Consider the following 15901-nt stretch of genomic DNA (forward strand, 5'->3'; position numbering starts at 1 on the left):
GGTGGGCTGGGCAAGGGCTGTGTGTGACCATCAGTCATGGGCAGAGCTGATGGAGCTCTGATATCCAATGTAAGTTTGAGACTTTCCCAAACCCAGAGGTATGTAAGCCCTGAATTAACATGAAAACACATGAATGCTTTCAAGGAGGCCGCTCTCCTGACCCTCATTTGTACCCATGCTGAATGCTTTCTTGCTGCACACTCATGGCAGAAGCAGTTCTGCTCCACTGACCCAGGGAAGGACCTAAATGGGGATTTCAGCAATTGCTGTCTCTTAGCAGAAGTCAGCGGAGCAGTAGTTATAGACTCATTAAGGCTGGAAAAGACCTTTAATATCCCCAGCCCAACGCCATGCCCACTGACCATGCCTCTCAGTGCCAAACCTCTGTGGTTCTGGAACACCTCCAGGGATGGGGACTCCACCGCTCCCTGTGCAGCCTGTGCCAATGCATCACCATTCATTCAGAGAAGAAATTTTGCCTAATATCCAATCTGAAATGAAAGGAGTAATGAAGGGAGCTGGAGAGCACACGGTGATTTCTTTTCCCTCCCTTCATCCCCTTAAAGCTCCCAGCAATTCTGGCACACAGTCAAAGTGTAAGTTTCCTTTTGAAATATACAACAACCGCAGCACTTCAGTTTCATTACAGCTTTTCTTTGTGTAGTGGGGACAACGTCTGTCCACCTTTGAGGCCGCCCTTTAAGCAGTCCATCCTAAAGCACACAGACCCTTTTCAACACCTTCCACCATGGCTGCTGGCACCAAATGCCTGTGTTTATATCCCTGATTGTGGCTGAAATCAAAGTGTCGCTGGGGGTAAGTCTGCAAATGGCTCATTAAAAAATAAAAGAGAGAGAGAGAAAGAGGGGTTTTGTTTCTGTGTGTCCCTCAGTGCTCCCACCCAGGGCCTTCCTGTGCTTTCTGCTCCTCTCTGTACAACCCAGAGGCTGAAAAGGGTCTTCCTCCAAACATGGATGTGTCTCCATGCAGTCTCAGTGCCGTTTCCCCTGCTGACAATGCTGTTTGCACAGCACATCTCTGCTCACGGGGCAAATAGAAACGTTCAATACCCAGCACTGCACGCTGGCAATTTTCACAGGCATCTCTATTCCTTTCTTTCTAAATTAGATCTTTCTATTATAACTTCAAGGCCTCATGAGTCTCCTTGGCATTTATTAAATAACAACTACACTCTCTGATTTGCCATGTTACTACATAATCCAGCCGCACGCTACTTCAGCTCACAGCATGAGCAAACCCATGCAAGAGGGAAGCAAGCCCTGGAGCCCCCCATTTCTAAGCAGAGAGATGCAGCCCACGCCATTTATTTAAAGGCAATGCTTTGGAGCTCCTGAAGCTTGTGACCGTGGAACCCAAACACTTGCTGAGCTCCATCCACATCCTTCCCCACCACCAAAACCCTCACGGCCACAACCAGATTGCACTTTAATGGATCCATTTGGCCCCCAAACTTGAAGGCACGTTTGGGGAACACAAAACTGCCACCATAAGGGCTGTGACCTGTGGCTATCTCTGTCCCCATGCCCCCAGCTGGCAGCACACTGACTCACACCCCACCGACAGCAATGCAGCCGGTGTTAATACGACTCCATGTGAAAGCAGTAATTGGCCCTGAATCCACAGGTCTCCTGACAACAGGAAGAGCTGCGAGGTGAGTCCTTTCATTCTTATTGTTTCGGTTTTAATCTCGTCCTTTTTCTTTCTGGATTAAAAGGAAAAGGGAAAGAAAGAAAGAAATCCATCGCCTGAGCTCCTGCTTCAGCCTTGATAACCCACGGCAGCTTCTGCCTCTAATGTGCACAGAGCCACCTCTAATGAGAGCCCATCCCTACCCCCCGCAATAAGCTGCAAATGGGATGTGCAGATCCTGAGGTCAGGGAGGACATTTCATTTTGAAAACACGGCCATTTTCCCTGCCATCCCCTTAACAAGGAGCCCAATTAGTGCTTGTGACTTTGTCATCCACCCAGCAGGGACTTGTGGACCACTGCTCTCATTTCCACAAAGATCACGGATCGGGAAGACAAATCATCTCTAATGGGACCTGGGGGAAAAGCTCCCTGTTCATTTCGAGCTGAAGGAGACCACTGCTCTGCAGAGCCACCGAATGCCACCTCAGCTGGTGACAGCCGAGCTCCCAGCAGCCAACATCCAACATCCCTCCCTCCCCTCTGAGCAATGCTGTGTGTGCACAAGCACATCTATCAGGTTGCTGCCCACAGCTTTGACTTTAATTTTGTTTTTTAAAGCATATCCACATGCAAATCGACTTGGCCTGGGTTGGATACACGAATACAAGAGCCCTTTCTTTCCTCTGGAGTGGCATTAGGAGGAACATGGTGAAATGGAGCAAGGTTTCCTCACCTGCAGGTTGCAACTCTGCAGCTAAGGGAAAGCCAGCTCAGCTCATTGTTCCCTCTGCACACAGATGCTGGCTGTGCTGTTTGCAGCAGCCTTGCTCAAGCGAGCCATTTCAGGATATAAAAGCATACCACATAGTGGGGTATAAAAGCATACCACGTATCCCAGGGGAATAACATAAAGCACAGGCAAAGGTCTTGTCAGCTGTTTGATGTGTTATAAGAGCAGGAGATAAATCAATCTGAGTGTGTAACTGTGCCTGGTATGGTCCTGCCCCACCTCCTCCTCCAAAAAAGGAGGCCAGGTCTGGAAAGGAGTTAAGAGAAGGGAAAAACACGATTCCTTCTGCCTCGTTCTTCCCAAAGCAAGGAAAGCAGATGGGAATCCATTCCTCAACGCTCAGCCTCACGTTTGTGGAGCAATGCTGCAAAGTGAGAACAAGAACTCCCGTAAGAGATGAAGCTCCAGAGGCAGGATGGATGGAGGCTGAGCCGGCCATGGCAAGGCAGGTATCAGCAGGGTTTGGGGTGTCAGCCTGCCATCTGATGGACACCAACACCACGAGCTGTGAGCGATGCTGCACAGGGCGGCTGAGCAGCTCCGTGTCCCGCTGTGCGTGGGAAGGACGGACTCTCTCTCGGCTCCCTGAACTCTGCTCTACTTTCCCATCCCGAAGCTGTGGCACAGCAGCTCGGCGTTCTGCTGATGCACGGAGTTCTTTCTGTGCTAGAAGGATCACAGCCCGCTCGAGCTCCGCTCTCCCTCCTCACACCTCCCCATCCCATCCCGGCTCCTCCCCGCCCCGCTCCTCCCGCAGCCGCTGACCGTAGCGCTCCGTCCGCCCTCCTCCTCCTCGCCGGGCCCTGCGGCGCATGCCTCCCGCTCCCCGGGGCACTGGAGGAAGACGCCGGCCGCTCCTCCAGCACGAAACGGAGCGTCCAGCCCGAGCTCTGGGGTTCGCCACCGCCCCCTTTTTTCGGCCTCCCCCCGCTGTGGAGGTAGGCGGCGGCCGCAGGTGAGCGCTGAGGGCTGAGGGAAGGCGTCAGGCCGAGCCGGGCCCGGCCGAGAGCGGCGGAAGGCGGGAAGGGAACCATGGCGGCGCGGCGTGGCCCGGCCTGGGCGGGCGGAGGAAGGAGGGCGGGCGGCACCGCGGCCTCAGCGCGTCCCGTCGCGCCTCGCTCGGCCCTTCAAAGCGCGGACACCCGGGGAAGCGTCCCCTCAGCGAGCCCATAAGGTGCCGCTTTGAGCCCCCTGCTGCGTGCTGAGCATGGGGAAGGGACGGCTTCCCCTCTGAGGGGTCGGGGGATGTGGAGGAGCTGTGAGGCGGTGAGGGCCCGGCGTGGTGTCCGAGAAGCTGCGGGTGCCTTATTAGTGCAGGTGCTGCAGGTGGGAAGGAGCCTGGACACTCAGTGATGGCTCTTTGAGTTGCCTCATTGCAGGTTATCCCCTCATTGCAGGTTATCCCCTCAATTTGCAGAAGTTTACACCCCTTCAATCATTGACAGGTTATCCCGCTGCATTGCCGGTTATCCCCCTCATTGGCAGGGTTAAGTCCCTCCATTGCAGGTGTATTCCCTAAGGTTGCAGGTACCCGCCTCATTAGCAGGTGGTGATCCCCTCATTGGCAGCGTGGTGTGTGTGTGTTCAGCGTTATCCCTACATCTGCCAGGTTATCCCCAATCATTCGCAGGTTTATTCCCCGTCATTGCGGTTATCCCCCTCATTGCACGGCTTATCCCCCTCATTGCAGGTTATCCCCCTCATTGCAGGTTAATACCCCCTCATTGCAGGTTATCCCCCTACATTGCAGGTCTAGGCCCCTCATTGCAGGTATAGCCCCCTCATTGCCCATTTCCTCATTGCAGGTTATCCCCTTCATTGCACGGTTATCCCCATTCATTTGCAGGTTTAGCCCCCTCATTGCAGGTTATCCCCTCATTGCAGGTTATCCCCTCATTGCAGGTTATCCCCTCATTGCAGGTTATCCCCCTCATTGCAGGTTTAGCACCCATCTGGGCTGCAGTGGGTTCGTGTGACAGGATGAAGGGAAACAACCTCAAGTTGGGTTGGACATCAGGGAAAACTTCTTTACAGAAAGTGTTGTTAAGGAATAGGATCCCCAGGGAGGTGGTTGTGTCACCATCTATATGTGTTTAAAACCCATTAGGATGTGGTGCTCAGGGACACGATTTTATGTAGAGTTAGGGTGGTATGGCTTGGTTGTGGTTGGACTCGATGATCTTGAAGGTTTTTTCCAACTGGAGCAATTCTTTGATTCTATCCTTGTCTTTGCAGTGTGTTTCTACAGCTCTTAATTGCTGTGCTCTTTCTCCAAAGGAAGCCAGTCCAGTTTCAACATCAGAGGTGGTAAATAAATACAGGTGCTATTAGTGCTCATCCCTGTGGTGTGTCAGTGCCACTGGGGTGCTGGCTCTGACCCCATGGAGTGACGTGAAAGTGAACCCCAGTCCTGCATCACAGCCATAGTGCAGCAGCCATCCAGCTCAATGCAGAATATCAGGATGTTAGCTTAAAAGGGGGGTCTGAAGCACCTGTGCACTGAAATATTAGCAGGATTTATTCCGTGGGTCTTGGCAATGCAGGGTTATTTGGGAACATTATCCAAAGAGTGCGTGGCCTTCAATGAAAAACATAGGAAGAATTTCAGAAGCAAAGATGCTCACCTGAAGTGGATTGTGGTCGTTGCAGCAGCACTGGAAACCACAAATGATGAGTGTTTTGTCTTATCCTTAGTGACAGTAATGACAGAATTTACCATTTTAGGAGATGTTGAGCAGAAGCTCTTGTGATTATCTGGCATGGTTATTCTGAGTGTTAATAATTTACAATTCGTGTTACCAAGTATTATTACATGGAAATTTTAGAAGCGTGACATGTAATAAAAAGCATTTTCTTCCCTTTTTTATCATAGGATGGAAGAGAGACCAGTCTGAAAATCTTCCCCATCGCGGGCTTTGCAGTTGTCTGCTAGAATGTTCCTTATGAATGCTTCTCCTCTGGTAGCTCTTCAGACGCAATGGGAATCCTTTGGACCAGTGAGGAATTGTAGATACCCTGTTTGCTTCTCTGAGTCTGAAGGGAGCGTCGCCAGAACCTCCGTACATGCAAAAGTTCAGATGATCATAAACAGCCTGCAAAGTCAAGAGCCTCCCCTGGGTATGAACAATGAGTGTGAATGTATTATGCAGAAGAAACAGAAAGGAGAAAAAGGCACAAGCAATAGGGTTGCATCTGGCACCACGCTGCTCCAGAAGCATCCTAAATACACCAAGAGGGGTTGTCCTGCTGATTCAGATGACACTGAAGAGAACGTGGAATTTGGGCCTCTCTTGCTTGATTCTGATAGTGACGATTCTGTTGACCGAGGTATTGAGGAAGCTATTCAAGAGTACTTGAAAGCAAAGGGTAAAAGTGACCAGTTGTTACAGAAGAATGCAGAGTGTTCTGAAAACATAACCAGAGACAAAAAGCTTAAAAGAGAGTTCTCTCGGAACAAAATGTCTAGTAACCTTCTCCCTGTGAAATTTAAAGCAGATATGCTCTCTGAAGAGTACTTTTCTGACCAGCTTGGAATTGGTAAAAGACTACAGCCTGCTTCCCCTCAAAGCATTAGTAGTGATGACTCCTTTGAACAGAGCATACAAGCTGAAATTGTGCAGTTCTTGAATGAGAAGAAGCAACAAGGAATTAGCAAGTGTGTAATGGGGCAGGATGAAAAAGATTCCCACGTGAGATCTGTCCTTAAAAGCAACAAACAAACTACTAGTAAAACTAACTGTGGTGCTGTGAAGCGAGGTTGTAACGCACTCCTCTTGAGACACCATCCCAAGCTACGGAAAACCAGCACGCAGCCCAAGTGTTTGAAGTCTAAAATCCAGGAAATGCCTGATGATTTCAACCAAGTGGACCGAGCTTATCTAGAAGCAGCCAGCCAGCCCTGGTTACTGCATCAAAATAGAGAAGGTGGAACTAACTACTGGGAACCTAGGGGAGCACTTGTGGATGAGAGCATGAACGCATCCGACTCGAGTAGCGATGATGGTATTGAAGAAGCTATACAGCTTTATCAGCTGGAGAAGATCAGGAAAGAGGCAGGTCACACAACGGACTGTGTCCCTTTGCAAAGGGAACAACTTGATACAAAGGGTATAGCGGACATTTCAGCAAGCCTGACAATTAGCTCAACAAAAACTGCCTCACCAGAAACCTGTAAAAGCCCTACAAGCAACAAGAGGAAAGAAATTAATTCAAAGTCAATGGAATTAGAAAGCTCCAGCAATGACATTAACAGGCTCTTTAAACCACTGAAAAAAGCCAGGCATTTTGTACCTCCGGAAAACAAGATTGCTGCTTGTGAGCTCACATTGCAGGCTTCTTGCAGAGAAGACACATCTGCAGAACTCATGTGTGCAGAAGCTATTCTTGATATTTCCAAAACAATCATGCCATCCCAAATGGGAAGTGACAGCAAATCCCTCGCTGCAGACTCCTTCTTTTCTCCCCAGCTTCTCTCATCCTCTCATTGTGAAAGTGACAGCAGCCTTGTGGACAGCGATGATAGCATAGAGCAAGAAATCCAGGCTTTTTTGGCTCTGAAAGCACAGTCAGAAAGCCTTGTACCAAAGCCTCCTGGCCTGTCACACTCAATCCAGATGCCTTTGCCACCTGATCAAAACAGCCTCGCTGGTACCCTTGAGCCTTCTTTTCCCAAAACACTGAAACAATCACTGAATCGTAAAAAGAAACTTAAAAGGGAAGGCAGAATAGCAAAGCAGGGTGCATCAAAAGCATCCAAACAGATGGGGATGGGATTTTTCCAGCCAGAAAACTACTCAAAAGTTCCTGTGCTCCAGGAGGGAACCATGACCAGCCCTGAAGGACTCTGTGCTGCTCAGACGCCCAGTAGCAATGAGACTGAGCAGCAGCAGTCGACATCAACTGAACTGTCTGAATCTGCTGGCAAATGTGTGGCCTTGGATTCTGGAAATCCTTTTTTGCAGGTTCAGAGTGGTGCAAGAAAGCTTGTGAAAAAGACTATCCAAACTCAGGAGAGGGAGGGTTCAGATGATGAGAGCAGTTCTCTGGATAGTGATGAGGACCTTGATAGTGCTATTAAGGACCTTTTACGATCTAAGAGAAAATTAAAGAAGAAGTCTAAGGACCAGAAATCTCAGTGCAAGAAGAGAGTCACTTGTACTGAGACGGACAGTCAGCTGCTGGATGAGGTTAGTGACCTTCAGCAGAATGAGTGGAAATGTAAAAATCCCGTGCTACTGAAAAGCTGCCCCTCAAAATCTAGAAAAACTGTGAAAGAGAATGCAGTCAGCAGTCATCCAGGTAACATAAATGTCAGCCTTTCGAGTGAAAGACCAGAAGCCGTGAAGAACGTAGAGTTTGATTTACAGCTTAAAAAAGGGTGTAAACCTGAACCCGTTTCAAACCAGAATAACCTGCAGATAGCTAAAAATAGAAGAGGTTCTTTCACAGCTGCGTTAGGCACTGATGATAGCAGTTCAGTGGACAGTGATGACAGCATTGAACAAGAAATTAGGAAATTTTTGGCAGAAAAGGCTAAGGACTCTGCAAGCAATTCTGAGGTGCAAAAAAATGAGGCAACTCTAGACCTGTTGACCAAACAAACTGCAAATAAAGGAAAAGTGAAGCAACAGTCAGTTGAAAATGAGACAGACTTCTTGCTGGGTCAGACTAAAAAGACTAAGGGCTCTCAGCAGACTGATGAGTTGAAGAGCTCTCAGAGAACCGAAGGGAAAAGTGCAATGTTACTTGACAGTGGGAAAACTGCTTCCTCTGCAGAGAATGTTTCTTTTAATACTACTGGTCAGTCAAAAGCTAAGCAAGGAATGGTGGGGGTTAAAGGTGTTGCTGCTGGTGAGTTACCTGGGAAAGCAACAGGTAAAAAGGATGTCCCTAATACAGAGCCTGTGCGGAAAACACTTCCACCTAAAAACAGGAAAAATGAAGGTTGTAAAAGACGAAAAGTAAGCAATGCAAAGTCTAGGTCTAAAAGAAAGAACACCTTTCAATTAAAGATTTCGAGTAAATTTATTGAAGGTCTGAAACATGCTCGGGAGAGGAAGAAATCCATGCTTTTGAACAAAAAGCAGAAATCAGAGCATTTGCTCAGCCAGTGCAGCTCATCAGGAACAGAGGTAGCTTCCCAGGATACAGATGTACTTAAGCAGGAAAAAGGAGCCCCACTGCCAAAAGGTGAATGTAGTGGGGAGAATAAGACAGCAATAAAAGAATCCAGCTCTTCTCAGAAGCTCACTGTGGAAGTGTCAGGTCCCCATGTAGCAGAAACCTGTGAAAGACCAGATGCTGCTCCTTTGTATTTCAAAGAAGCAGAGGGCTGCAAAAAGGCTGCTGCCGACTGGATGGATTCACATCTGAATCTCCCCTCACAGGAGCAGAGTGTGGCAGCAGGACAAGTAGATAAGGTTTGCAGAGAAACAAACAAAGCTGAGGACGTACAGATGGGGACTGAGGAAGGAGATAGCCACAAAGACAGCTGGGCAGATTCAAATGTCAGTCCCCCACTCCTACAGCACAATATGGCAGTGGTAGAAGCAGATAAAGTTAGCAAAGAAACATGCCAGCAGAGTATACACATATGTGGTCATGGAGAGAATAACCAGCAGGACAGCAGGCCAGATCCACATGTGGGTTGTGCACCGCAGGAGCTGAATGTGACAGCAGTAAGAGCAGATGAAGCTAGTGGAGAAGCATGTGCAAGTAACAGTGTGCACATGTGCGTGGAGAAGGAAGGCATTACCTGCCAGGACAGTGACAGACAGTCAGAAATAAAGGGATCCAGCTCCGGTTTGGAAGGCAAAGTGCCTGTCCTGCAGAATAGGGAACCTGATTGTGAACCAGACCAAGGCCAGGAAGTTTTAGAGAAGGATTGTACAAAATGTACTGACACACCAGCAGGGGACAACCCAGATTCCCTCATGAAATTAAAGGTATCAAAGAAGTAAGTACACTTTTTACTTGTCCTCCCACAGTAAGTCTTTAGAAAATAACTATCACTGTAATTCCCTTAATAGAACTTGTGACATGGGAGATGGTGGGAGAAGGCGATAAACGCGTATCATATACACACTAAGGTGAAAAATGCTTCTATATAACAGGGATATTGTGGATAAACGTGCTTAGGTTTTGTAGAATTTTGTAAATTATTTAAAGCCTTCTAAGGAAGTATTTTTTATAATGATTTTTAGTGCTTATGTTACTACAGAATGCTGTAGCTTTTGTAGATTAGGAGATGCCGCCTAATCATACTTTAAATTATGAGGCTTCTAATCATGGTTAAAAGGAAACCTGTCAGTTATTTGTCGGTCTGTGAGGAGATCCCAGGCAAACACAGCAATTACTGACAGCGCAGTGCTTTGGAAGCTCACTGCCTGCCATGTGTTTACACTCGAGCTGCCTTAGGACAATCCTGTGTCCCCAGGGACTGCAGAGTGAACTCACCAAGCAGAACTCCAGCAGAGTGGATCTGTGGATGTCACTAGGCTTGGGTGTAGCTGGGCCTGCAAGGCTGAAACAATTTTCTCCTTACCCTTGAGTCTAATTCTGATGCCCTGCAGTTACCCAGCACCACGTTTGGATTTTTCCAAATGAACTTTCTTCAACTGAGTGCCCTTACTTTTCTTTTTCAGACGTGGTTTTTAAGATGTTACATTGCTGTGAACTTTCATTTACAAGTTTTGTGCAATAGAGCAAAGCTATATTTGCTGTAGGAAGTCCCCAGCAGAAACGCCAAGGATATTTTCAGCACTGTTCTTTCATACTTTAGAGAGTTTTCTCTTTTTCCAGCACCCAGAATAAAGCAATTTTTCACTACTGTCTTTTCTATTTGAACTGACTTTAAATGGCGTTCGAGCGATGCTTTTATATCGTGATGGAAGTGTTCCACACCAGCTCCACTCAAAGATCCAAAAGGTGTGAATTGAAGCTGTTGACTGGTTCTTTCATTTTCACTTGTGTCTAATGAAGTCCTCTGAGTAGTTTGTTCCTGCACCTGGTCCTGTGAATCGATTTGATGCTCTCTTTATTCAGTCTTCTACTGAGCTTGTAAGCCAGACTACCATTTTGGCTTACCTCGTTTCTTAATCACTTCAGCAGTCTTCCTAAAGGCTGGCCTTAATGTTCAGAAATGGAGCGAAAGCAGTCAAGAACGGATCCAGTATCACTTAATATCTCCAGATGTGATTGCATTTGCAGAATATTGGCAAACTGCAGCGTAGCATAGAGTAGAAAAAGGAACTGTGGCGTGTAGAGAAATAGAAGACATCCTTTGTGTGTTTATACTGTCGTGCAGTTGCATTTTAAACATACTTATAGCGGTCACTTGGCATTTCTTATTGTCAGGCCACCTTGGGCTGGCTGGTGGAGGAGTTCACTGCTGGCTCACTTCATTTTTGTGGTAGGATACGTTGGAAAAGTGGTTTTTAACTTAGCTCATGCCTGCAGGACCTTTGCACAGGCATGTCTCTGTGTCTGCTTTGATTCAGTTGCAGGATTTGGGCATTATTGTTTGAGATAGGTGAATAGGCTGTATTTTAAAATAGAATTTCTCTGAGTACCTTGCTTTCAAAGGATTAAACCATACTTAGTAGCGATGGTGGAAGCACTATGTACCATTTGTATGAAATAAGCTGGATGTCTTTCAGTGTTTTTCACTAACCCAACCTCAAGATTTACGGAGGTGTCTTGTGCTCCTGTTGGTGTGTCTGTGTCTCTCAGTACTACTTGTGAACTGATTCACTTCCAGTGAAGATGCAATTCTGATGACCTTGTGCTTTAAATACAAGCTAATTTCAAGCAGCACTTTTTTAAAAATTAATTGATAAAACTTGATTTGTATATAGGAAATGGTGTACATTGATACGTTTATAATGTTTAATAAATGGGGTTCTGACTGTGGACCATGAAGCCAGAGTGCTTGTGTGCTTTGTGTCTCCAACATGGGTGAGCAGTGTGTTGTGTTACAGCTTTTCCCTCCTGTCTGTAGTCCAGAGATGCAGTTTATCCATGTCAGCATCACCTGTTTGTGAAGGATGTCCCCCCCCTTCGGAGTCAATCCAGTTTGTTTTAGCTGAACCTCAGAGCAGGGCCACGGCTCCTCTGCTGCTTCTCACCTTTCATCCTGTTCTCTCAGCCACCAGCAACCTGAGGCCATCATCGCCTGGGACAGCAGAGTGTGATGTCCTTGTGAATGAGATCTTAAGTGATGTGGCCATTTACAGGAATGTTCTTAATAACAAGAAGAAAAGAAGAATCTCTTATCAGCCAGCCAGCTGACCCCATTTTGGCTTCTCCATTGATGGCCATAAAGGCACTGGTTGAGCACCATCCTTATTTCAGCCCTCACAGGGAATTAATTTGTGCAGTTTTGGCAGTATATACAAGGACAGAGCCATGGGGTTCAACCTCAGGACCAGAAGGATTGCCTTCATTCTTCATAAGCAGCTCTTGGCTGCTACTTTAGGAACCTGTTTCAACTCATGACTGCTTTATATAAAAGGAAGAAGCACTCCATCTCTGCCACCGTCTCCTTTATTAACATATATGCTCAGGGATGGCTGCAGCCAGAGCTCACACACTGCTCCCTTCTCAGCCAACCTCAGTGGAGCACATGGGGTAACATTACCCCAACACATTAAAGGATTCAGGGCGATGTTTTAGATTTGAGTATGGAAAGAGATGGAAAATAGGTGTCAAAACCCACTAAGTTTATATTTCTGAGAGCTCCATCCTTAAATTATTCCACCTGCAGGAAAAAAAACCTGTGGATGGAAGTATTTGTAAAACTGACACAAGTGTTTGCATTAATTCTGCCCTTAATGTTACTTCTCATTGCAGGAGAAGAAAGAGAAGAAAAACTCAACGCATTACCAAGAGTCTAACGGAGGAATAGCAGCGATTGAGAGAAGGTTGCTTATCTATTTCAATGCGTTGAATATTTAAGAAGTTAACTTTTCAGGCCCATTTCTGTGCCCAGTATTTACTTGTTCATATACATTGTTATGTTTTTAGAACTTAGCTGGCTGGTTTTGCCTTTGAGATAACTAAATTAATTGCAACGTGGGGTTTGAAGTGTTTGTTAAGCTTGTTTGAACCCACCACAAAACACAGGCTTAATGGCAGGCTGTTCAGTTTTGGACTTCAGATGTTCAATGACTTTAGCTGAACAGAGTTATCTGTTCTTCCTCCAAAGCTAAACGAGGCCTTAACAAGCTGGGAGTCCTGTTAGAAAAGCAATACAGAGTTTGAAGTCTGGGGAGGGGAGGGGGGGGTTCTACTGTTATCTTTAACCTGCTAATGCAGCTGTTTTGTCACACTGTTACCAAGCTGAAAGATTCTTTACTGTGTTCAGGAGGAAAAGTTCTCATTAAATTCCAGTTTAACCATTTTAACTGCATGAGTCTGTGTGTTATCCTGCTCGCTGTGCCCTGTCAGCTCTTTTTGACAGTCTGGGCTGTTTCATTCCCCTTAGAAATAACTGTCAGAATCACTTATGTGTTGTGGGCTCCTGCATATGTTTCTTTATTAAGACAACAGCTTTGAAACAGCTCTGCAAATTTAGGACACCCACAAGGCCACAGCTGGCCTACAGGCTGAATCTCCTGCTCACATCCCACGACAACCCACTGCATTCAGGAGAGATAACCTGCAGCCTGTGGGCAGCAGCCATGGCTGTAACCGAACCAGAGGAACGTGGTGCTTCACAACGAGGTTTAGCAGCGGGTTTGGGGTAAGGTCGGTGCTGTCGTTTCCCTGACTTTTTAGATGGGGAGGGAGTGATTTTTTTAACTAAACAGCCGGCAATAAACTGAAATGGTTTCATTCTGCTTCAGCAATGCGAGGGCCCGTTGACTTTGTAGCTGGGGTGGAAGTCGAGGGTGTCGTAGGGGGTGATGAAGTTGGCAGGGCCGGTGACACGGCTCTTCTCCAGGGCGGTGTTGAGCCCGTCGTTCCGGTACATACCACGCGGTCCCAGATTGTCTGAGAAGGCGTGTGAGGTGACGTGGTAGGAGCTCTGAGCAGGAAAAGGAGAAAGAAACGAGAAGAGACGTGATCAGCACCAACACCAATAGAGCCTGCAGGAGCTTGGACAGCATTCTAAGGGCACTTCATCACAACGCCCCTCCAAGAGCTCATTGTGATGGATTGAAACCAAGGTGGTGGCTCAGAGCCGCAGGGTCCGAGGTGGGGTTGCCAAAATGAGGGTTAGGGTGTTGGGCAGGAGGAAGGTTCGCAGTGCCCTGGGAGGAAGGTTAGTGTGGTGGGACCCCAAACCCATCACTGTGCAGATGATGCTCAAGCTCCAGGCTCGCACCTACCGGCACTTCGTACGCAGTGGGCGCTCTGCGGCCGTACTCCTGGTTTGTCGTCCGGTACAGAGGGTGCGGCTCCGGCTGCCTGCGGGGATACACGGCATCGAGGCGGGCACAGGGCAGAGGGGCTGGGGGTGTGGGGTTGTGGGGGGCACATGTATGGGCTCACCCGTATCCGCGGAAGCCGGAGAGCTGCAGGAAGCGTTGGGGCAGCGTGCTGCTCACCCAAGGGCCGCTGCGGGGCGCGGGGCCCTCGGCGGGCTGCGGCTGTGCCATGGAGGGACGCGAGACCGCGTTGCCAGGCAGCAACTCAGAGGAAGCGGAAGGTTCGGCTCCTCTTCCTCTTCCTCGGGCACAGCGATGGCGGTGATGCGGTTCTTAAGGGCTGGTGAGCGGCTCTACAGCGGCCTCCCCGCCCCGGCGGCACTGACGGCAGCGGCTCGGCCCCGCGGTGAGTGCGGCACAGCCCCGGCCCTTCCCCTCTATCCCGGCCCTGCTGCACGTTGGGTTGCAGTGATTTCTCTTTATTCCCCCAGATCTGGAGGACAAGCTGCTGACCGAGCCGCTCCGCCACCCCGATTTCTTTAACGTGAAGGAGCTCTTCTCACTGAAGGATCTTTTCGATGCCCGAGTGCACCTGGGGCACAAGAAGGGATGTCGGCATCAGTGAGTGATGCTGTGTGATCCTTGTGTTTCTATAGGGCACACGAGCCTTTGGAGGCAGCACCAAACCTGGGACTGCCTTAGCAGGGTCTGTTGTGATAGCACAAGGGGAGATGGTTTCAGACTAAAAGAGGGGAGGCTTAGACTGGGTGTAAGGATACAGGGTTGGGTTCTTTTGTTACTATAACAGCAGTGAAGGAGACACCCAAGGTCAAGCTGCAGGGGCTGTGAGCACCTGATGGAGCTGTGGGTGTCCCCATTCAGTGCAGGGAATGGGACCAGATGGCCCTTCCAACTCAAACACCCCTCTGATATCAGCAGGCAGTTGGGCCGTGGGAAGGTTTCTTTAGGACTGGAAATCTCTCCTTCATGCCAGTAGCCCTGCGTGTCACCCCCCCTTCATCCCTGCAGGTTCATGGAGCCCTACATCTTTGGCTGCCGGCTGGACCAGGACATCATTGACTTGGATCAGACGATGCAGCATCTCCAGCTGGCCCTCAATTTCACCGCCCACATCGCCTACCGCAAAGGCATCATCCTCTTCGTCAGCCGCAACAGGCAGTTCTGCCACCTGATTGAGAGCACAGCACGGGAGTGTGGGGAGTACGCTCACACACGTTACTGGCAGGGCGGCCTGCTCACCAATGCCCACATCCAATTTGGTCCAGGCATCCGCCTGCCCGACCTCCTTATCTTCCTCAGCAGCCTCAACAATGTCTTTGAGCCCCACGTGGCCATCCGGGATGCTGCCAAAATGAACATCCCCACGGTGGGGGTGGTGGACACGAACTGCAACCCGTGCCTCATCACTTACCCCATCCCTGGTAATGACGACAGCCCCACTGCCATGGAGCTCTACTGCAAGCTCTTCAAGATGACCATCATCCGTGCTAAGAACAAGAGGAAGCAACTTGAAGTCTTCCAGGAGCTGCAGAGCCAAGAGAAGAGTGATACAAACCGCCCTGTGCTGTCTGGTGGCCAGGCCTGACCATGGGGGCTCATCTCCATGCTGGAGGTGGGCACTCTGCTCCACTTTACAGTGCTGTACCCATGGCATCACAGGCTGTTTGTCACACAGGGACATTTCCAGCTCCAAAAGAATTAGCCCAGAGCAATCGGTCTAAGAGATGGAGTGGGGCCAGTGGGCAGCTCTGTGCTGGTTTGTTGTTGCCAGGAGCACTACTTCTGTCCTGTGACCTTCCCGTTGTGAAATGCTGCAAAGCCATTTGTATCACACACCACAAATAAATAAAGGGGCCTTTGATCCTATTCTTTCTTTCCCTGTTATGGGGAGGTGGGGAACTTTCTGGCAGAAACACTATGAGGGGATAAAGGTGTGATTGTTCCCACTTGGGGGATCTCAGGGCATCCATGGGAGCTCAGAAACTGCAGGGGACTGCCATAAAAAGGGCAGTGCTGCTCTTAATTATCCATGTGCCCCTTTAGGAGTGCTTAGGGTGGTGTCCTGCCAT

At 48.7% G+C, this 15901-nt stretch overlaps 3 protein-coding genes and 1 long non-coding RNA gene across 7 annotated transcripts; 2 read left to right on the forward strand and 2 right to left on the reverse strand.

The window, feature by feature from the left end:
• Positions 1-633: 633 nt before the first annotated feature.
• On the reverse strand, positions 634-3307 carry LOC116654176. Its single transcript, XR_004309099.1, has 2 exons — positions 3208-3307; positions 634-2806 (listed from the first exon to the last, which is right to left on the reverse strand). It is a non-coding gene; the product is annotated as an uncharacterized LOC116654176 (long non-coding RNA).
• PPP1R26 (protein phosphatase 1 regulatory subunit 26) lies at positions 3248-12845 on the forward strand. 4 transcript variants are annotated; one of them, XM_015879269.2, is made up of 3 exons: positions 3248-3397; positions 5315-7628; positions 12292-12845. In XM_015879269.2, the coding sequence occupies exons 2-3, from the start codon at positions 5376-5378 to the stop codon at positions 12394-12396; spliced, it is 2358 nt and encodes a 785-aa protein (XP_015734755.1). In that variant the 5' UTR covers positions 3248-3397; positions 5315-5375; the 3' UTR covers positions 12397-12845. The 4 variants fall into 4 exon arrangements, with proteins under 4 accessions (XP_015734755.1, XP_015734752.1, XP_032303908.1 ...); XM_015879266.1 differs by having other exon boundaries at positions 3250-3397; positions 5315-9397; XM_032448017.1 differs by having other exon boundaries at positions 3251-3380; positions 5315-9397.
• Positions 12846-12949: 104 nt separating this feature from the next.
• On the reverse strand, positions 12950-14067 carry C17H9orf116 (chromosome 17 C9orf116 homolog). Its single transcript, XM_015879271.2, has 3 exons — positions 13936-14067; positions 13773-13851; positions 12950-13468 (listed from the first exon to the last, which is right to left on the reverse strand). The coding sequence occupies exons 1-3, from the start codon at positions 14040-14042 to the stop codon at positions 13283-13285; spliced, it is 372 nt and encodes a 123-aa protein (XP_015734757.1). The 5' UTR covers positions 14043-14067; the 3' UTR covers positions 12950-13282.
• Positions 14068-14102: 35 nt separating this feature from the next.
• On the forward strand, positions 14103-15698 carry MRPS2 (mitochondrial ribosomal protein S2). Its single transcript, XM_015879270.2, has 3 exons — positions 14103-14217; positions 14303-14432; positions 14841-15698. The coding sequence occupies exons 1-3, from the start codon at positions 14127-14129 to the stop codon at positions 15415-15417; spliced, it is 798 nt and encodes a 265-aa protein (XP_015734756.1). The 5' UTR covers positions 14103-14126; the 3' UTR covers positions 15418-15698.
• Positions 15699-15901: the final 203 nt, after the last annotated feature.

Source organism: Coturnix japonica, chromosome 17 (assembly GCF_001577835.2).
Source record: "Coturnix japonica isolate 7356 chromosome 17, Coturnix japonica 2.1, whole genome shotgun sequence".
In the NCBI taxonomy this organism is placed as follows: domain Eukaryota; kingdom Metazoa; phylum Chordata; class Aves; order Galliformes; family Phasianidae; genus Coturnix; species Coturnix japonica.

Excerpts from the sequence above, each read along its gene's own strand:
- C17H9orf116 (XM_015879271.2), bottom strand. The coding sequence starts at position 14,042 with ATGGCACAGCCGCAGCCCGCCGAGGGCCCCGCGCCCCGCAGCGGCCCT. Across the intron at positions 13,852-13,935 it reads TCCGGCTTCCGCGGATACGG|GCAGCCGGAGCCGCACCCTC; the intron begins GTGAGCCCATAC and ends GTATCCCCGCAG. Across the intron at positions 13,469-13,772 it reads CCACTGCGTACGAAGTGCCG|AGCTCCTACCACGTCACCTC; the intron begins GTAGGTGCGAGC and ends TTTCCTGCTCAG.
- MRPS2 (XM_015879270.2), top strand. The coding sequence starts at position 14,127 with ATGGCGGTGATGCGGTTCTTAAGGGCTGGTGAGCGGCTCTACAGCGGC. Across the intron at positions 14,218-14,302 it reads GGCAGCGGCTCGGCCCCGCG|ATCTGGAGGACAAGCTGCTG; the intron begins GTGAGTGCGGCA and ends TTATTCCCCCAG. Across the intron at positions 14,433-14,840 it reads AAGAAGGGATGTCGGCATCA|GTTCATGGAGCCCTACATCT; the intron begins GTGAGTGATGCT and ends TCATCCCTGCAG.
- PPP1R26 (XM_015879266.1), top strand. The coding sequence starts at position 5,376 with ATGTTCCTTATGAATGCTTCTCCTCTGGTAGCTCTTCAGACGCAATGG. Across the intron at positions 9,398-12,291 it reads AAATTAAAGGTATCAAAGAA|GAGAAGAAAGAGAAGAAAAA; the intron begins GTAAGTACACTT and ends TTCTCATTGCAG.